Consider the following 22,066-nt stretch of genomic DNA (forward strand, 5'->3'; position numbering starts at 1 on the left):
AACTACAGATGCAAAGTTTGCTGGTTACTTAAGTCAGTCCTTTAGTACATGTTTACCTTTACTAAGATATTTGCAGGAACACAGCTCTGCCATCTACAAAGTGGCTCATGTAACATAGAATGAAGCCTCTGAAAAGCTCTGCTATGCTAATGCTAACCTCTGTCTGTGAAGCCCTGCTCTTGCAGGTCAAAGTTGTTTTTTCCTGTGTCCAAGAAAATAAAGTTGGACTTTTGCTTTTTTTATGTTAAAGCAGAAAGAAGTTCATCCAAATAAGAGCCTAAACGCCATTTTCACTTAGCATAATTTATCTGAGTATTAGTTAATGCAGTTTACTACTCTGATGCCACTTTCTGTGAACCCTTGGTAGCAGAAGGCAGGTGTCCTTATTCTATATATGATCTACTGTTTAAGGTGTAACAGGCTGTATTCCTGAATTATTCATTATTATAAGAGTTTTTATTGCTGGAAAAAAGGAATGACATGTGTAGCACGCCGCTAACATGAGGCTAGGAATAAGGTGATTAATATAGAGAAAATTTTAAACTTCAGGCAGACTTTAGAACAAATTCCAACGAGTACAAACCTTTTACTTTACACCGAATGAAATTTGTTCCTGATGCCTTTTTGAACTTTAAACATTTCCTCGAGTTCCAGAAAGCTGGACAGAAGCTTTTTTTCCAGCCTGTTTGTACTAAAGTATCAGGACTGTTGATGCAGGAATGAGACCAACAGGAAGCACCATAGAAGCTCTGTCTACTGTAGGGATTGAGGAGGAGGAAGCAGTTAGATACAAGCTGGGACTATTCTCACCTGAAATGGATTATTTTACAGTTGATTATCATCAAAGGAGACATTCCAGTAAACAATTCCAGTATTTTACATTTGTTATGCCTGATCTTCCAGAACCAGATGGAGGAAAGGTGTCCAACATGTTTATCCTCTTGCAGGAAGTGTTATGCGCAGTGATGCTGATGGTGCAGTGTAGTCTTAATGTAGGGAAAAGCCGCTGCAGTAAGAGAAGCAGCCGACAGAAGGCGATCCTGCCCTAGGCGAGAACATGAGAGGTCTGTAGAAATCAGCAGCCCTTCGCTGACAGGCTTCATTAAGGCTGCTTGGTTTAACATCGTCAGCGATCCATTAGCAATCCTGTGTAGCCCTCTCCAAATCTTCATCCTGCTGCCCTACATCCTCCTCCTCTTCATCTTGGTCTTCTTTCTCACTAAGTTCTTCTCCAATTACATCTAGTCTTGCATCTTGCCCATTCAACACTTCTTCCTCCCTCTCATCCCCATCATTGTGCAGCCTCGCCTCCTGCAGTTGCAGCCGCCGCTCTTCCACCAACAGGAGGCGCTCTCTGACACCCTCTGCTGCTGCCGCCGTGTCAGTGGGACTCCCAAAGAACTGCTCGCTCCTGAAATCACAAGAACCCTGATTATGAGTTGCTTTTACACCATTACTGACAGGGACTAGAAATAGAGAGCATCCCATATCGGCTTCTCTTCAATGGCTCCCAGTTAAATTCAGAATCAAATTTATAATCCTTCTCCTCGCACACACGGTCTTGAATAACCAGACCCCATCTCATCTTAAAAACCTTATAGTACCATATCACCACAACAGAGGACTTCACTCTCAGACTGCAGGCTCACTTGTGGTTCTTAAGATATCTAAAAGTAGAATGGGAGGCAGAGCCTTCAGCTTTCATGCGAAATCAGCACTGCTCTTTTAATCATTAGTAATTATTAATCTGTGGCTCTCTTCCACAGTCTGTGTTTTATCCTCTCCTCCCTCATCCCCAGCTGATTGTGTGAGATGGCCACCCCTCTCTGACCCTGTTTCTTCCTGTTAAAAGGGAGTTTGTCCTTCCCACTGTTGCTAAGTGCTTGCTCAAAGGGTGTTGTTTGATTGTTGGGGTTTTCTCTGTATTATTTTAAAGTCTTTACCTTACAATATAAAGAGCCTTCAGCTGACTGCAGTTGTGATTTGGTCCTATATAAATAAAACAGAATTTAACTGAAAACTGAACTCATCAGGTTTGATAATGCAGGCATGTTTCAGAGGACCTTGCTGCGACATGACACCTGTAAGCCATGAGGTAGTTTATTACATTTCTGTGTTGATAACTGGCTCTTTATGTTAGGTTTATGCCAGTAATTACTGGTAACAAAAGCAAAGTGAATTCATGTGGCTCTAAATAGCCAAATAAGTGTTTGCATGATTTAGGATAGCATTAAACATATAAAGTCATAATTCAGGTACATCAAATGAATGTGTACGTACCCATCAGGGAAGATCACCGGCATGGTCAGTCTGTCCAGCAGAGTTTTGCCCAAAGAGTCGACTTCATCTAAAGACTCCGCCTCCACACGTTCCTGCTGTAACACCTGGACCATAGTAAACATACAATTTAGACTTTAAATAACCGTGTGGCTTATTTTTAGTCAATAATGGCATGCTGACGCGTCCAGACTCGACACTGATGTAACATCTGACAGTTTAAAAGTGTTTTTCTCACCCTCTCAGCGGCAGTGTGGAAGTTGAGAGCCAGCTCCAGTCTCTGCTGTCGCTCCTCGGCGCTGACGCTGAACTGTTTCCAGACTCTGTTGAGGCGAGGCAGAGTGTCTCCAGACGAGCGCGTCGTACAGCGCAGAGACTGGCAGAGGACGACGGTGGCCTGCAGCAGTTGGCGGCCATAATCGTAGGTGCTCTGAAGGAACAAGAAGACAGAAACATATTCAGTTCAATAACATCAAATATTAATATTTAAATATAATCTGTTAGACTGACTGCACTTCATTTTGTGCAGACATTCAGACAGAAACGGCACCTGGATGATGAAACCCGAACGACATTTGTGATCCTTCGGCATCATTAGCTTCACAGTTTTGGTTTTGAGTAGCCAGCCTTAAACTAGCAAATAGATTTCCATGAAACTGGTTTGGACACTCTTCCAGCGAGATGAAACTAATTTAGTATGGCTTCTTTGCAAAATGTTTCAATTTTCAGCTACTTGGAGAGTTTGAGTGCCTATTAAGGTCATACTAAAGCATCTCATCTTGAATTGAAGTCCAGACTTGACTAGGCAACTCCAAAAGAATCATTTTGTTTTTCGTGTTTTGGACTTGCTGTTGTGTTTCAGATCATGTTCCTTCTAGATAATCCAGGTGTGCTTGAGCTTGTCCTGAAGCAACAAAGCAACCACAGACCATCAAACTACTACCACTAGGTTTGACTGTTGGTATGTTTGTTTTATTAAATGGTGTGTTAGTTCCACTCCAGATGTAAAAGGACTCAAACCTCACAAAAAGTTAAACTTTTGTCAGTCTACAGAATATTTTCTCAAAAGTTTGGGGATCATTAAGATATTTTTTGACAATTGTGCGACGAACCTTTGAGTTCTTTTGGTCAGTCTTCAGTCTCTCTCATTGTTAAAGCATGAACTCTGCCCTTAACGGAGGCAAGTGAGGCCTGCAGTTCTTTAGATATGTTGTTCTGTGTTCTTGTGTCAGCTCCTGGATGAGTGGTCGCTGCACACTTGGAGTAAATTTGGTCAACAGGCCATTCATAAAAGGTTTGCCACTGCTTCAAGTTTTCACGATTTGTGGACAATGGCTCTCACTGTGGTTCACTGGAGTACCCAAAGCCTTAAAAATGACTTTGCCTCCCTCTTCCCGCCCCAACACACCCACCCACACAAGTAGGGCCTTGGGGTGCGGGTGTGTCACCAGGGTGCAGGGGAGGCATCCCCCCCCCCCCCCCCGTCCCCTTCTGGCTGCCTGTGCCTCAATTTTATTCCACAACTTAGACATCCACATTACTCACACTCTCATAACACATATATATAGGGACTTGAGGGTGGACACGTTAACTGCGTCCAGTGGACGGTCTGTGACGGCTAAAGAACCAAATGGGACAGGCAAAAAAAAAAGAAGGAAAAAAAGAAATGACTTTGTAACCTTTTCCAAACTGTTTCTTTAGATTGTGGCTTGATTCAGCAGCTCTGGCAGTAATCAGGGTCGTCTCTGTCTAATATTTAAATTTGTTTGATGGTTTCCAACATTTAAGTGTGAAAAACACACAAAACACTAAGACATGAGGAATAAGGCAAAAACGTTATGAGCACTGTCATGCTGATGTTTAGGTACATCAGCTGGATTTTTTATGTTAGCTAAAGATCAAGTGAAGCGTCTCACCTGAGCGACATCCACAAACTTCCTGTGTTTGTCCAGCATGGTCCTGGTCTCCTGAGAGTCGTCTCCCAGTCTGACGTGAGTCTTCAACAAGGCGTCCAACAACTCACTGAGCCACTCCACTGCCTAACCAGATGCATGCACAAATTAATCATAACATAAACACATGAAATCCACATATGTGTGTGTGTTTTGTTGCGTTTTGTGTTGCATTCCTCACCTGCAAAGCGTCTTCTTCACATTTAAACAGTTGGACCATCTGTAGCATCTTCAGCCTCCTTACGTCCACCATGTCCTCACATCTGCAACACACACACAGTTAAATATGCCTTCAAGTCTGGAAAACAAACAGCAGAACAGATTTTCACACCACATGCTCTTGCTGACACAACACCACAGGGAACTGTGTCTAATCTCCTGGGGGGGTTTGCTTGTTAGGTAATTGTGTAAACCGCTGCCACTACCACAAACAAACCACATACCTCAGAATCTGAACCATTAATGGAGCGGCAATACAAAGTTTGTCCTGAAGGTGGAGCCAGAGGACAGGGAAGAGAAAAGTTTAATATTTGAACAGTTCCCTTTTTTTGTGGGTGTAAATGAGAAAACCCAGAATGTAGATGAAGCCCAAAACTGGAAAGTTCACTGTGTAAAACATTTGATATTTCTGGAATTTTTAAAAAACATGATATTAGCCTTGTTAAATTATAAATAAAAGGACAGCAGTATTTGTTTTAAATATCCACCTGCATTTTGCACAGAAGCAAACAACTCTTTGTTTTTCCTTAGCCATTAAGCTTTATTCACTCATTTTTTGAGGATTATCGCATGAGTGAGATCTGAGAGAATCACAATCAGGATCGGGGACTTCAGATATCGGCTTTGGTTTTTATCCTGTTAGGAGTGGGAACAGGCAGTTTTTGACTCTAGCTTCAAGTGGGGAGTTAAATACAGCTTCCTTCTTGGCAAAAAAGCCCCCCAAAAACCCTCACTCACCCCTCCCTGTAGCAAAACAAGACAAAAGTAACCTCTGCTTGCGAAGCTGCATGTCCTCCATCACAGACTGGATGTGTTGAACGCTGTCCTGCTGTTCTGTGGTTGGACTCTCCGTTTCCTCCAGAGGCCAGGACGGCTGGCTGCACGTCTGCTCCAGCAACAACGCCCCCTTCTGTCGCAGCGAGGTAAGACCTGCCTCTGCATTGGAGGAGATGGTTAATGTGACGGAGCACCTTCATGAAAACCATTAATTATCCTGACGGAAAATAAGGGGATTGATTGTTCTGGGTACAAACCAACGGTTTGCAGCTTCTCCTCCAGCAGTTTGAGGTTTTGTTGAATAGCCGCTCCATCAGCTGGAGCCACATCAGCGCAGAGCATGCCCAGCAGACCGTCCAACTGCTGAGACAACTGCAGAGACAGAAAACAAACCTGGATCAGTCTGAAGAAGTCATTAGCATTTTCACAGGTCTACCCATCCTGGATAACAGCAAGACAACATTACAGGTTAGAGTAGATTTCTGCTGTCGAGCTAGGCTAATAGCCTAGCAGTGCTAAGACTGTGCTTTACCTCCTGCGTGGTGCTGTGAAAGCCCTGTGCTGCCTGCAGGACGTTCTGTCGGCTCTCCAGCTGAGCCGCCTGGCGGTAGCAGACGTCGCTCAGCTGCTGCTGCAGTGCCTTCAGCTCGGCCACTTCCTCCTCCTCTCCGGTGCTGAGCAAGGCAGCAATCTGCTGGTTCAACTCCACATAAACAGCAAACCACTCCTGTACACACAGCGAGAGACAGAATTAGCTCGTGCCTCACAGTCCTCAAACACCAAAAGCGAGTTTCTGTGATCTTTTAACAGGGAAACTAAAAACAGCAGCCGACTCATCAGATTGTTCAAATCACATGTATCTGATCATGATGTGTGTGTTTCGTTACACTGTGCTGGCTCTCGATCTCCTCGTGTCTTTGTTGCAGAGCCTGAGCTGATCGAATCGAGTCCCCGATCGTTTGCTGAGTCTTCAGCAGCTCTGAACCCGGACCCTGCAGCCAGGTGACCACCTGGAAGAGAGAAACACAAAATACATGATCTCCTACAGAGTCAGGAGGACAATCTACTCTGGGTACCTTCGCAAGCCGGCAAACTTGAAAAATGGTGACCATAAAAATGTAAGGAAACATGTACATTTGGTTGACATCTCACGCAGAGCCAGTACACTGAAACTGAAGCATCTGTGCTGAATTTGGCTGTTTTTATTACCATTTTCTTTAATGCTTCAAGTTAAAAAGCAATGAAACTGTCAACAACTTCAACGCGAGGTCGATAATGCATGAAGGAGAATTTGAAAGAACTTAAGGGAAACCACAGCAAAGCCCAGTGCTTAAAGAATCTGACTACATTAACTACACTCCTTAATAACGTGATGTTAATAAAATAAATAAAAATAAAGTCTTTCCTCATATGGGCCACTACATTAGGCACACTGAATACAAATCAACAGCCAATAACATGGAAGCAACTCCATGTGTTTAGGCCTGTAAATGTGATCAAGGTGAGCATCAGAATGAGAACGTTGAAGACTTTGAGCGTTGCTTGGTTGTTGATGCCAGACAGGTTGGTCTGAGCATTTCAGAAACTGCTGATCTGCTGGGATTTCCCCCCACAAAACCATCTCTGGGGTTTACAGAGAATGGCCCAAAAACGAAAAAACATCCAGTCAGCAGCAGTTCTCTGGGTTAAAATAGGCTACAGTAACTCAAATAACCTCTTGTTATAATCAAGGTATGCAGAAGAGCATCTCTGAACGTAATAAAACATTGAAGCAGATGGGTTATAGCAGCAGAAGACCACACTGGGTACCACTCCTGTCAGCCAAAGGCAGAGGCTGAGGCTACAGTTCACAGCTGCTCACAAAATCAGAAAGAGAAGACCGGAAAAACTTTGCCTTGTCTTCTGTCACATTCAGATGATAGGGTCAGAATTTGGCATAAACAACAGGAAAGCAGCATTGTATTAAAAATGCTGGCTGTTGCTGATGGTTTAATGGTGTGGGATTTTCTTGCCACACTTTAGGCCCATTACATCAAACAGAGCATCGTTTAAACGCCACAGCCTAACTGTATATATATCCATCTCTTTCCTGCCAACTATGTAACAAAGCTCAAATCATCTCAAACTGGTTTCTTGACCATGGCAATGAGTTTACTGTACTCAAACGGCCTAGGTAGTAGAGCCACTCAAGCATCTGGATTGCATGCACTTCTGGATCATTTCACTCTCCAACAGGAACCTTGGTGCATCTCAGAGCAGCAGAGTGACCAGCAGGATCTTTGAACCTACTGCTGCCAGACGTGATATCAGTATAGATCATCACATGCTTGAGAATTAAATTAGAATGATCAGTGTAAAGTAAACCAATGTGTAAGCAATTAAAAAGGATTTCTCCTTGTCAACATCAAAGAGTGGAGCCACACTTTTTCTTTTTCCCCCCTTTTTCCACAACAAAACCTACGTTTTCTTTAAAAAGGAAGCATTTACCTCTGTCTGGTAAATGTTTCCTTCTCACAAACTCTAAACCCAGTCTGCCTGTTCATGTAGTGAGTTTTAAATACAAGGAAAAACCAGGATGCCAACACCTGTGACATCACATCAAGAAAGCGGGCTTCATGTGCAGAATTGGTGATGGGTCTGAAATGTGTGTAAGGTTTCCCTGGAAAGCAGTATTTGCATGATCATCATTTTACTCAATAATCTAAAAACAGCTATCAGTATGAAGGCTGTCTGTGTGCTTGTATTTATACAGCACAGTAACCACTTATCCAGGTGTGTGTGTGTGTGCGTGCGTGCGTGCGTGCGTGCGTGCGTGCGTGCGTGCGTGCGTGCGTGCGTGTGTGTGTGTGTGCGTGTGTGTGTGTGTGTCAGGATCATAACTTGATTGTATTTATCAGGTCAGTGATGCCTTGAAGAGCTTGGGCACACACATGAACAGTTTGATCAAGATCTAGGCCAACTTTCCACAACTACCTCAAATCCTCCGAGCTAGTGACCGATATTTTTCAGTTACTATGGTAACCCTAGGCTCATCTCCAAGACACTGGTGTTAACCATCAGCCCCTGCAGCTGAAAGAACTCCACAAACAAGCGAGTTTACTTCATCTCGCCCTCAAGTGCTGCTGAGCAGTGAGGCAGCTCACTGACACCAAGGGTCAAAAATAAAAGTTGCTAAAAAGGATGAAACGCAGCAGTGTTTGCACATGAAACTGAAATATATTGAGATGGACACTCGATGCATGTGTGCGCGTTACCTGCATGACTTTGGCGTGGATCTCATCAAGCTGGGTGCGTTTGTTTCGCTGCCTGCAGAGCTCCTGGTATCTGGTGTACTGCTCTCTGAGGGAGTCCAGCAGCTTCATCACCTGAGGCTGAGCCAGCAGCTCCTCTTCCATTGGACACCAGGCTGGACCTGAAGTTCAGAGAGAGGTCAGGAAGAAGGTCTGTGGGATTTTAGCATTTCACATCTACTCTTACAAAACGTGCTGACAGTGGTTCCTCATCAGGAAACTGAAATATCAGCTCTCTCGTGTAGGATACCCCGGCACTATAAAATGAACTGTTCAAATAAAACTTTATCACTGTTTCTCTAAACTTTAATGATTAATTCACAATAGGAAAACTGAGCTAAGGTGGATTGAGGAAATAAACTAAACTGATCATCTGCAAGTGTGATCACCTCTCTAAAGAAGTAGTTTGGGACGTTTGCTGCACTGGAACATTCAGTTGTTTTTAATAAAATGTCTCAAACTTCCCAGGAATAGATGTCCCAGCAAATTCACTCTAAAGTCTGACCATGTAATATATTCAGGGGAAAAAACCCTCAAAAGTGGCATCTCATAAGTTCATGACAGTGCAATTAGAAAAGACTTTACAAGTATGGTTTGTGTTGAAGGGTTGGCGAAAGCCTCAAAAAAAAAAAAAAAAAAAAAAAGCATAGCAGCACAACGGTTTGAAAAGCTGCATCTGAACAAACCACAACACTTCTGGAACAATGCTCTTTGGACAAACAAACGACACCACAGTGGAGATGTTTGGCTGTAACGCGCAGCACCACATTTGGTGAAAATCAAACTCCTCTTACCAACTTTCAAACACAGTGATGGAGGAGTGATGATTTGGGCTGGTTTTGCAGCCACAGGACCTGGGCAGCTTGCAGTCACTGAATTGTTCATGAACCCCTCTGCATACAAATTATTCTAGTCAAATGTGGATTATGCAGCAGGACAATGATCCCAAGCACAGGAGCAAATCCACAACAGAATGACTGAAAAAGAAAAGAATCCAAGATCCAGAGCTCATCCGGCTTGAAAAGCTGGGATTTTAAGAGAGCTGTGCATCAACAAATGCTCCAAATCCAAAAAACTGAAGCAATGGTGTAAAAAAAACAAAAAAACACAATGGGCTAGAATTCTTCCACAGTGATGTGAGAGACTGATAAACTTTAAGCTTAGTCAGAGTTTAGAAGGGCTCCATCTAAATTTACTTTCATTTCCATGGTTATACTTCCATAGCAACTTTTCTGGCTCTCTGCCAGTGCAAGGTTTAGTCCCATCAGGCCTGACGATGCTATACTGCATTTACCTCACAGCATTTTGTGATGATTCTACATGTGCAGCTTCTTGAAGACATACCACAGTAGAAGCAGATCAGCATGAACTGAATTAGTGGATGCTGAGGCCTCAGCTGTGATGTTTCTTAGTTCTTAAACAATGTTACACAGAACTCCAGTAGCCAACACAGCATCCACTTACACTGCGTCACACTGTACTGTACACAGTGCATAGTACTCTCCAGGAAATGAATGGCTGCATTCATGCGCCAAACTCCAGAGAAAACAAAGGACACCTCTTAATTAATCTGTGCATCACCCTTCTGTCTGAGCTGAGCCAGCACAGCGACATTTGGGTGACTGACAGCTGCTTGCTCACCTCCCTGTCCTCCTCCTCCTCCCTCTGAGCCGTTGAAACGTCGCTGCTGCAGCTCCGACAGCAACTCATGACCTTCAGCAGACACACACAGAGACAGAGAGAGAGAGGAGAGTTGAGATTTAAAAAGGTGGTAAAAAAAGCATCAGAAGCAATAATGAGTCAATGCTTGTGTAAATGTTGCTAAATTACGAAAGGATCTGGTGGAGGGAGGAGGGTGGTACTACAAACAAAGACTCCTTTCACCTCAGCCCAAGACGCACACACACACACACAATCATAGGCCCCTCTGTACAGTCAACACATCCATCCTTCCTGTGTTTTCAGTGTGTTCTTTAGATTTTGATGGTAGCAAACTTGCAATGGGGAAAACATGTTTAAAAAATACAATTTAAAAACATTCCTTGTAAATGCAACGATGAAATCAAAACAAAAACCACACAGCTTGCTTTGTTTAAAGGTACAGTGAGTAAAATCTCACCAGTAAATCTCAATAAATCGCAGATTGCTGAGTCCTGTTTTCTTTCCGCTCCCAATTCGAATGCATAATCCGAGCTACAGTAGCCACTGTAGGACAAACAACTCTGGCTGCCCTTCATCCGTAGTAAGTGTAGGCTGTCAGTTTGCTGTTTAACCCAGCTATCGATATGTGTCCACATCCCTTTACTCCGGAGGAAGCCGTAAAACTTTGTGAAAGCAGTCCGATATGAGTTGATGAATTAGTGAAGATCGCTTCTGTTCGATGACAGCGATACTGAGGTGAATGTTGAGGATGTCCTGAACTCTTTTGTCAGCAAGCACTGCCTTTTTTGCTGCTGACAGCCTGTGTTATATATTTGTGTATATTTATGAGTACAAAATTATTTATTTTTGCATTAAATAACCTGAAAAAAAAAAAATAGTGTCTTTACTGTTTGAAAAATGGTTGTGTGTGTTCTTCCAGTTTTGTGCCCATGGCTCAGGACTGCAGAAACCAAGTGTGTTGTGCTGACTGGCTAATCATTAATACCTCCGCTGTAGTTACTGAACTGCGAAACCACCGCTTTCTAGAATCCAAGAACTCAATCAAGTGGATAGAGTCTCGAGTGGGAGTGGAACGCCCACCTGCCTTATCAATCAGCACTTTTCATTCAACATTACCAGTTAAAATACAGATTTTAATCAGCAAATAACCTTAGAAACAGCTCCACTAGAGCACCCAGCGTGGCTGACATCTTTGAAATCTTTAAGAAATATCTGTGTTTATTTTTTTATTTCCACAGTGTGCAGCACCCACACACACCCAAGCACACTGTAGCAAAGATTATGCAAAATGCCTCGACTTCCTAAATGATCATTCTGCTGCAGTGGTCTATAAAAGCAAAATTACTTTAAATTGTGTCACTGCCCAAATACTCACAGACAGACTGTTTGTGCTCTTGGCAAGCTGTAGTTGTCACGTCTTTGTAAAGCACTCCAGTCAACATTTGATGTATTTAAACATGCTCTATTAATTTTTCCTGTGTTAGAATTGTATGTTTCTGCAGCAAGAAGAGCAGAATGATTGTTCAGTCAACCATCATGTCTGTGCTTCATTATCGAGATATTCTCTCCCCTCCTGCCGCCTGCTTGACCTGAAAGCTTGATACAGTTTATCGTTGTGCTTTAGGAGCTATCATAGAAATCACTGTGTGCTTTGTGAAGAAGTAGGTTGGACCTCAATGGGGAAAAGAGGAATGCACTACATTATTTTTCCATTCACAAATGTCCACTACCTGATTTTCAAAACCACTGCTCATCTTATCAGGAGTATTTAATCACTCCTCAGGTCAACGCTAAACTGACCTTTCAATCCACTGAATCATTTAAAGAGGCTTAAAAAAAGTCGAATGCCTCCTCACGCTGGGTGTTGTTACTATCGAGAGTTGCATGTATTTTACCTGCTAGTCCAGCAGTACAAATGCAATCACATTTACATTATCTTAGTTCCTGAAAGAGGATAAAGTAAAGAAAATGTATATTTACCAGTCTGAAGGACAGTCTCAGGGTCAAACGATGGCAAGAGGGCACAGTCGGCAGATCTGCAGAGGACAGACAAGACACACGGCTCTGGATTTCACCCGTCTGCCCTCAGTTTAGTTTAAACTGTAGACGTACGTGTGTGTGTGTGTGTGTGTGTGTGTGTGTGTGTGTGTGTGTGTGTGTGTGTGTGTGTGTGTGTGTGTGTGTGTGTGTGTGTGTGTGTGTGTGTGTGTGTGTGTGTGTGTATACTTACTTGTCCTTGTCCATTGAGCTGCTTTTATCAGCATCATTGATGATCGACAGCTCGTCCAGCAGTGACGTAGACTCCTTCGTGAACTTCTCAAAAACCTGCAACAAAGCCAAACACTCAGTTCTGGTGCCAGGTTACCATGGCAACAAATATTTTAAGTTACAGAAATCCCTCGAAAGCATAAAAAAAATAAAAAAATAAATAAATAAATAAATAGATAGATACCAGTCTCTTGTTGAGCCAGTCGCTGTGGTCATAGTCCAGACTTCCTCCGAAATCATCCGTCAGCTGACACGGTTCAATGTAACGAGTCAGCTTATTGGCTGAAACCAGGATCACCTGACAGGAAGCAGAGATGCCAACATGCAACACATATCAGTAGGGAGAAACACACTAAACACACTGTGTGCTATTTTGAGAAATGTCATGTAGGTTTCAATATAGAAGTAACACAGAGGTCAACCTGGACTATAGAAACTAACACGAAACTACAGAACACTTCAGAACATCTAAGTCAGCCAGAACAGACAGTCTATCATAAAGCCACTCAATATTACTTTCAGATTTACAGTTTGTGTGACCTTTTAAAAGAAATGCTTTATTAATGTTTTGGAAATCTTACCTTTTGTTAGAAGCATTTACTAATTAGTCCATAGCTTCATCACATATATGTAACAGCAGGCATCAAACTCAAGGCCCAAGGGCCCAAATCTGGCCTCCAGTGACTATAAATCTGTCCGTACTAGTTGTAGCTGTGATCTGCACATCGATATGCAACGCGCACGCACCACAAAACTAAATAGAGGCGCACTCAATTGTACCTGCAAGCTAATACAAAAAGGCACAAAAAAATAAAAAAGGCACAGGAGAAAAAGGAACATTGAGGGCAGACGATTTCAAGATGGTTGTTAGGTGCTACATATGGTGCTGCATCCATTTACCACGAGACACTCTTATATGTCTTGGATTTTGAAACCACACAACCAGCAGGGAAACTAAGCTACAGACTTGGAAGAGAGTCTTCAGAAAGACACAGGCACACACAACGACGAATAAAATATCTTTCTATCAGCCGAATCTCAAAGTTTCATTAATGGCTAAGTGGTAAGACACCAAGGCAACTTGTTGATTATCTATTGATTTGTTGTGGCTTTTATGTGGATCAATGTGTAAATGTATAACGTAAGGCTACATGGGACATGAATGAGCATCCACCCAGGATATTTTATTTGGATTGAAGTAGGGCATGTCAATAAACTGTATACATTCAAGTCCATCATTTGTTGGACAAATACAAATTTTTTTGCTACCACAGAGGATTTTCAATCAAACAACATGTGACAACATGTCACTGAAGTGCAGAATATCAGCTTGAATTCAACTAATTAAAGCATTGCGTTAACTCCATGGAATTACAGGTTTTAATACATAGAATCCCAATTAGTCCTCTGGCATGAACCTGAAACTGGAAGAAAAGAAAAGGAAAGAAAAAATAACACCTGCACAGTCCTGAACCGATGAAGATGTGTTTATTGATGATGTGACTGTTGATAGGAGAGGCACGATGAATTGTGAAGTGTACAGGGCTAAAGACTCTGCTCAGACAAATACTGCAAAACTGATGGGACTGTACTTCACTGTGTAAATCGATAATGACCCAAAGCATACAGCAAAAAAACAAGTGTCGAGTGTCTCGATGCAAAGAAATCAAGACTTTTTCAGCAGCAAAGTCAGTCACCTGATTTCAGCCCAGCAGAGCGTGCATTTCAGTTATTAAATACAAAACTGAACACAGAAAGACTCACAAACATGCAGTGACTGAATGCGTCTGCAGCAAAGGCCCAGCAGAGTAGCTTTAGGGAGGAAACACAGAATATGGTGATGTCCATGGATTCTAGATGTCAGTCACTGGCTGCTACGGATTCTAATCCAATAAACAATCCTTACATTTAAGATCATGTTTGTCTGTCTAATTTGAGGCTCTGATATCAGTGATTGGTGGATTAAACACAGTTTCTTCAATCTCTGCCACATGCCAGGCAGCCAGTCTGTGTGTTCATGTCTCAGAAGCCCTGTGAGACATAGGTATGTCTGAGGAAGGGCATGCATAACTAGTCCTTGTTTTCAGAGGACATTTAGAAGCCACTGCACTGAGTGCTGATTGTTTGGATCCATCAACCAAGCGGAGTGCTTGGAACACAATAAACTTCTCTTTTGGCTTTCTAAATCTGAAGGTGGCGCGTTCAGCATTCCTGAAATGTAGTTTTTAAAAGAGAACAAACAAATATGAAGTGCCTTTTGTTTTGTTTGCTTTTTTAATTGCTGCTTTGTAAGTAAACCTGCTAAGACAGCTGACGTTGAGTCGAACTTCCAGTTGTCACTGCAACAGATGCCGGCAGACGAATTGGACTCAGCTAGCGTGTGTCTGCATGTTTATTTAAATGTGAGGTCAGATGTTTGAGCAGCTGTACAACCCACACCCTGCTGTGTCACCCTCAGAGACACTCCATAGTTCGGAATAGTAACATTTCAGCACCATCACTGGAATCTCTAACAACTGTGTGTGCGTGTGCGCAGAGGGGCGTGCACAGCAGAGATGTGGCCACCAGTGACAACGCAGCATGTATGAAATTCAGCAACTTGTAGCGACTACAGAAAAAAAATAAATAAATAAATAACCGCTGGGTATGCCAGTGCATACTTAAAACTTATCTAAACTTTGAAGCAACTGTTAATACATTTAGAAAAGACAAAAAATAACTGATTGAGATATGACAGTGTGACAAATATATTAGAGGTTTAGCTATGCAACCGCAAGACCACCAGCAATCAGCCACAAGCTCAGTGATGATGGTCTGTGTATGAGCGGTAATACTCCAGTGCATTGAATGAGACAGATGTAATTCATGAGACCACCAGCTCTCTTTCTTTTGACCATATTATTTTAAATATTTAGCTCATGAGCTGACTTCTGAAATGTTCACATGTCCTTAAACGCACCACCAGGGAGATTTCTTGCCCTGAGAACAAAAACCAAAAAAGCTCCAATTTCACTACTAAAATAAAGTCACCTTAACATTGGCTGTGACGGATTATCTTTATTTAACAACTATCAAGTCGATACAGATCAACCAACTTGCTCCGGTTGCCATGGTAACAATCGTGGAGCCAACGTGGCTGTGGAAATCTGGGTCACAATGACTACTGATCTCTGTCGGTAAAACCATCTGTTGTAATAGAGGAGGAGGCAGACACACAAACACACTCACACTCCATTGATCCTGTCTCAGGTTTCCAGCAGCACTCAGGACAGTTAACGATGCTTAAGGTTGTTATAACTGGCGTACTTGCTCTGTGCGTGATATCGGGTGACAACAAAGATCAGAAGGGTACGTGTGCGTTTTAAACCAAAAATCAAGAGGAAAAGAAAATGAGAATGAAAAAAATCGTTTGGTTCATTCCAATGTTGGAGAAAAACTGGGACATTCACACTGGTCCAAGTCCTCCACGTAAAAGCAGCCATTTCATCCTTTAGGTGTGGCAGTTGCACTGTTTTTGTCTGAAGACGGGGAGGACACAAAGTTGCACCAACAACCTTTTGGTGACTGAGAAGAAATCAATTCAACTTTATTTACATAATGCCAAATCACAACAACAGTAACCCCACAGTGCTTTATACTGTAATATAAAGACCATACAATAACAGACAGAAAACCCGAACAACTACACGACCCCCTTTGAGCAAGCACCTGGTGATAGTGGGAAGGAAAAACTCCCTTTTAACAGGAAGAAACCTCCAGCAGAACCACACTCAGCAAGGTGCAGCCACCTGCTGTGACTGGTTGGGGGTGAGGGGAAGAAGACAAGACAAAAGACATACTGTGGAAGGGAGAGCCAGAGCTTAATACTAAGTAATGATTAAATACAAAGTGTTGTATAAATACATAGAAAGTGAAGAAGAAACAGTGCATCATGGGAAGCTCCCAGCAGTCTCAGCTAGGGCTGGGCGATATGACCCAAAATTCATATCTCGATATTTTTTAGCTGGATGGAGATATAAGATATATATCTCGATATATATTTTTTTAAGCCATAAAGTAAGAACAAAAAGAGAGTTCTTAGTCAAAGCTGTGTCCCAGATGTCACACAGGCACTTTTATTAACATACAGCACAGATGTACATGAAAAATTACTCAAAATTAAATTATGAGCATTCATTAAATAATCATGCTCCATAAATAAAAGAAAACAAGGTTGTTTTTGTGCTAAACAAAGAGCTCACAATTGTGCAGTCAAAATGTAAACTAAAAGACGCTGAGCGTAATAACAAAGACAGACAGATTTCACAGCAGCTCAATTTCCAAGTTTTACTGCGTGACTGATAGCCTGGAGTTTGAAATCCGCTTCATAACCACGTCTCTTACAGGTGCCATTTATGGTCCTTATACACACACAGTACGGTAATATTACGTTGAAGCACAGTACGTATCACTCCGCGAAGCTCTTCGGTAGCCGTAATGCGCCGACAATCTATCAAGCGGTGCAGCTCCGTAGCTGACCAAAGTCGTACTCAAACATTTTTGACAGATTGCTGAGCGCCGTGTACCACATAAAATCGGTTCGCGGCCATCAAGCACAACCAGAATTCATACATAAGGCGCGCTATCAACTTTTGAGAGAATGAAAGGATTTTAGGGTTAGCGCTGTTAGCTCGTTAGCATGTTTAGCTCGTTAGCACGTTGACGCCGTCCAGCCCCACGCATGGGGCGATGCGCAGTAACTCGTTAACGGAGATTTGCCGTGTCCGTCTTGTCGCTGCCTGCACGTGAAGCGATGGGGGAGGAGGGGGAGTTGTCTTCAGTGAAGGCGAGGCGGAGTAACGTTGCGTAGAGACAAAAGTGGACGAAAGAGAGGCAAACTTGCGGCTCCACAACTATAATTATAACGTAACATAGACTATATCGATATAAAGGATATTGTCACATCTTATATCTCGTATAAAAAAATATCGATATGTTTTAAAAACTCGATATATCGCCCAGCTCTAGTCTCAGCCTCCTGCAGAGTTACTAAGAGAGGATTTCAGGGCCACATGATCCTTTTATCGAAAAGAAGTGTTTTAAACCTAATCTTAAAGAAAAGTAGAGAAGGTGTCTGTCTCCCAAATCCAAACTGGAAGCTGGTTCCACAGAAGAGGGGCCTGAAACCTCAAGGCTCTGCCTCCCATTCTACTTTCAAGTATCGTAGGAACCAAAGATTTTCCAGGATGAATAGTAAAACTGATTATTTCGCATAAACTGGCCCTGAAGTAACCAGTGCACAAGTGACTGACTTAAGAGTCAGCACAAAACAAAGTGAAAAGAAAATAAATACAATATTGGTAAATGGCCTGTATTTGTATAGCGCTTTTATTAGAACCACTTCTCACAGCCGCAGTAACAGGAGTCTGGAGCCACGCAGCTGTGTGGGGCTATACTTAGGGTAGAGCGTTGCACTGCGAGAGACGCCAAAAAAAGCACAAGCAGCCTGCTGATAATGACCAGTACTAACAAGGTTAAGTTTTACAGGTATCCCACTACCACCTCTATAGTTTAGCATAAGCACAAAGTGAAGCCGACGTGAGCACAGTTTGTAAGTTATTGCCCTGATGCCGATGTGTGGCCATGGATTTCCGTCATAAAATGATGAGCATGATGAAACATGATTGCAAGCAGATGTTATTTCCCTACAAGCAGGTATCCCGACACGCAAACTTAACAACTGCATGCGTAAAAATAAGCAAACAAAGCAGCCACCATATGCTGTTAGGCCCTCTCAAGTGCTAGGGGAAGGACTACCTCTCTTGCAAGCAGCTGCTTGTGAATTTAAAAGTCTACATGTGGGAATCAAGCTGATTTTTGACAGGCTGGAGATGGAAACTAAGAGTTTACACCACGTGTGACAGAAATCTAAAGCCAGAGCTTTCTCAAAACCAAAACATGTATAATACTGCAAAAAAGAACAGTGTTAGTCTCTGTTTCTTCTTAAGGTTATATGGAACATGGAAAGTTGGAGCAGTGATGAAGGGAACCAAACCCCACTCTAATAATCTGAGGTTTACAAGAAATGCTTCTCACACGCTGGCCATTTGTTTAAAATGGCCCCAGATGGGGAAAATCACAGCTTCACGTGAGGCAAAATATGACTTGTTTTCATTTGAGGTACAAATCTTCAACATCCACAAACCCACAGAGAGAGATCGTGTTTTAAGTGTAAAGTTAGCTGCAAGCTGAAGCAGAAGCAGCTCAGAGACTCACCTCAAAGCCCAGACGGTCTTTCTCCTTCCAGAAGCAGAAGTGTGTCACCTTCTTATCCCAGAATTCATCTGGCTTCACCACGCAGACCAACGACACTTCAGGTGGGATCACATTCTGAAACAGCATCAACGCCATCATTAGCCCGCTGCTTTTTAAAGAACACCCATAGCAGCCAATGCATTAACACAGCTTAAGCCTGCATTGTGCCTGCGGGGACTCTAAATGTGTTTCTACCTGCAACATGAGCACCACAGTCTTCACGGTGTTCCACTGAGACTTCCGTCCATCCACGATAACAGTGAAACCCCGAGCCTTACACTTCTCACTGGCACAGACAAAGAGAGGGAGTGTGTTACCAACAGCGCACGCACACCCCATCATTTACATACACAGTTTCCTGTTTGAGCATCATTTGGGTAGCCAGCTCACCAAGCTGCTGCTACCGAGGCTACTTTATGTTTTCTTCACAAGTACAAATGGTAACAAAAATAAAGCCTGAGACTGTTTTTTATTTGTTTTATATGCTTTTCGCACATTCCCAGCATCGGGTATATTTCTGCTCCTCTTTCAAGTCCATCTATATACCAGTTTGTCAGCTATAAACAACCTACAGGAGCTTAAACAGCTCATCCAGCGTGTGTTGGAAGAAACGAAGCGTGAGCTGAAGAGGCCAGATATGGAAAATGGGACTGAATCACCTGTGGAGCTGCCAAGAATTACAGCTGTCAGATCGTGCTGGGGACGCTCAAAAAGGACGAGTTGAAAAATAGTAACACTTAATAAACTAGAATCATCCTTTAAGCTGGATTTCTACACTCGAGCCACAGGGTTCAAATCCAGCAGCTCCTCGCTGACAAGCCAAAACCCAAACATGTCTAAAAGCATTAAAAGTGAAATCCAACAGTCTCTGGGTGACACAACTGCTCTGGGACACACACCAGACTGTCCTCAGTCGTGTCTCTGTGTGTACCTTGGGATGCTAAGCAGGTAGTCCAGCGTGGCGCTAAGCTCCTCCATGCTGGTCTGATCTGAACTGAGAGGGATGTTCAGAATCAGACCACTGCGCCGGTCTTTACCCCCTAAAGAGTGACAGGCAGACGGGTGGGAGAGGGGAGGAATCAGATTACAGCTCAAACTGGGATGACCACAGGATTGAGGAAACAGGTGTCGATATTTCATTTTCTTTTCTTTTAAATCCAAGTGTTTTACCTGACAAGAAGGCCAGCTTCTTCTTGAGAATGGGGAGGATGGTGGTCGCTTCCATCGTGACAGCAGACATCTGTAAACACACATGCAGACAGTTTTTCCTCCTTAAGTCTAAGGTATCCTTTCTAAAGCTAAAAGCAGTGTGAGTTAGTGGAAAAGAGGCCCACTGTTACACGAGATAGTCAATAAACTCCAACACTAGACCACAGTTTTCAAACCTGCACGATCAGATGTTGGCCCACAGGCTCACACTTTAACAGCTCTGAGGTGCTTGACCAGAATGTGCACAAACTACACAGAAATCCCGCAGCTAACGAGTTTACAGCGTCCTTGCAAGTCAGTGCAGGAGCACAGCAGCCATAGGTGATAAAAAACAGCTCTGGGGGTGGCTGCTAAAAAGCTGCGTCCAGCTCCGAAGTGTCAGAGCAATATCAGCGAAGCAGCACTGTGATTTTCGTGTGCGGATTTTCTCTCAGCTGGCGCTTCTCCCGGCCGATTCAGATTCTTGGCTCCGGCCTCGGCCTGCGATTTACTGCCCGCCTCATCGGCATGTCAGCACAGTTCAAGCAGTCAGCCAGTAAATCAGTCAGTTTGCATTTCTGTCAGCTTATCGGCCGACTTAACATCTGTGGTGATTTTTTTTAACCCCCGCCCTTTCTACAGTTGTTGCATTGTTTCTCACACTCTCCTATTAAAGGCTGTGCTCCTTTAAAGAACAGTCTGGGCTTTTCAGTTAATTACAGCAGTGCTGGAGGACTTAATGTGGGCTCTACAGAAAAATGTCAAACTATTCCTTTTTTATTCCATCTCAGTGTTTTTGTAGATTTAGCTCCTTACCATCTAAGCTGCTTTCTGTTGCTTGTAATTTGAGACACAGCAATCACCCCCATGCAAGCCATAACACAGGATTGCAACTCCTTTAATTTTAGTGTAGTGTTCGGATTTATTCAGTTACACAGGCATGCTGAGTGCAATCATGCAGTTCACATAGTGACCTTGACGTGATGTGGCACACAGACACTCAGCACTTTATCGAGCTTCTAACTTGGAGTTATATTAAAGCTTTGTGTTTGCAGTATTCTTGTTTTTGGCCTTACAGTGAGTCATGTCGATCTGGTGTCTGGAGAGCTGTGGGGTCCTTGCTTTATTACATCTGATGATCACACAGTTCTGACTAGTTGAAGATTTTGAAAAACAAAATTCTTTCAGTCATGACATATTTTATCATTTTTACCTCTTTTTTTTTAAAAAAAAAGTATAAACTCATGCTCCACTATCTTCTGTTCTACTCCTCTGCTAAACTTTGCGTCACATTTATGATTTGGCACAAAGGTGTTCATTGTGCTATTTGCAGCAGATGTAGTATTAGTTAGATTAAATGATTTGGTCCCTGCAGCACCAGTCTGTGTCTATCTCCTCCTGGTGCTGCTGCTGATGGGGCTTCACCTTCGTCCTCCTGCAGCTTATCCGGCCCAGCTCGGTGTGTCTCGGCTTGGTTCGGCTCGGCCCACAGACACAATGACCTACATTCACAGCTGCAGACTGCGGCTGCTGCAGCCGTAACCTCCCCTTCACCGCAAACCTCGACCCGCCCAGCCTCGGCAGCTCCGGGATCCACAACAGCAGCTATCGATCCCGCACGTTTTCTTACCTTTTCAGTCAAATCTGCGGCATTTTTCCCTGTCCCGATTTTTTCCTCCTCCTAGTCCCCCCTCCTCTTCTCCTCTGTCGCTTCTTCTCCTCTGCAGTTTTTCCCTTCTTCCTCTCTCTTCCCTACTCCTCCTCTTCTGTGTCCTCTCGGGCGGATTTATCAGCAGATAGTGAATCTGTTCTCCATGAAAAACACCGAGGAGCTCAACGAGCTCACAGTACGCTTTCAACACCGCTGCAGTCCTACTCCAAACACACACTCACAAGGCAGGCGTTGGAGCTGGCTGTTGTGCGCAGCCTCAGTGTAGCCAAATCGAAGAACGCGACTTCCGGTGAAAACGACTTTCCAAATAAATGCCTGGAGGAACAATTTCTCACCACATTTTATAGAGGAGCCAATGTTTACTTATGCATTACTTATCAGCATTTATTTACAACCACGATTTGCACACTTTTGCCCTCTTGTTTTTTTCGTTTGGTTTTTTCAGAAACATTGGAAATATGTTGTGT

The 22,066-nt window shown here is 43.1% G+C and overlaps 1 protein-coding gene across 1 annotated transcript; it reads right to left on the reverse strand.

The window, feature by feature from the left end:
- Positions 1 to 437: 437 nt before the first annotated feature.
- Positions 438 to 21,842, reverse strand: sestd1 (SEC14 and spectrin domains 1). The gene is made up of 19 exons (XM_026144653.2): positions 21,558 to 21,842; positions 19,910 to 19,979; positions 19,671 to 19,779; positions 18,935 to 19,025; positions 18,701 to 18,814; positions 12,630 to 12,743; positions 12,408 to 12,502; positions 12,158 to 12,213; positions 10,157 to 10,228; positions 8,480 to 8,637; positions 6,113 to 6,235; positions 5,758 to 5,952; positions 5,483 to 5,597; positions 5,219 to 5,384; positions 4,411 to 4,492; positions 4,194 to 4,316; positions 2,516 to 2,707; positions 2,281 to 2,384; positions 438 to 1,411 (listed from the first exon to the last, which is right to left on the reverse strand). Exons 2-19 carry the CDS (start codon positions 19,977 to 19,979, stop codon positions 1,138 to 1,140), a joined length of 2,253 nt encoding a protein of 750 aa, XP_026000438.1. The 5' UTR covers positions 21,558 to 21,842; the 3' UTR covers positions 438 to 1,137.
- Positions 21,843 to 22,066: the final 224 nt, after the last annotated feature.

The sequence above is a fragment of the Astatotilapia calliptera genome, chromosome 16, assembly GCF_964374335.1.
Source record: "Astatotilapia calliptera chromosome 16, fAstCal68.1, whole genome shotgun sequence".
In the NCBI taxonomy this organism is placed as follows: Eukaryota; Metazoa; Chordata; class Actinopteri; order Cichliformes; family Cichlidae; genus Astatotilapia; species Astatotilapia calliptera.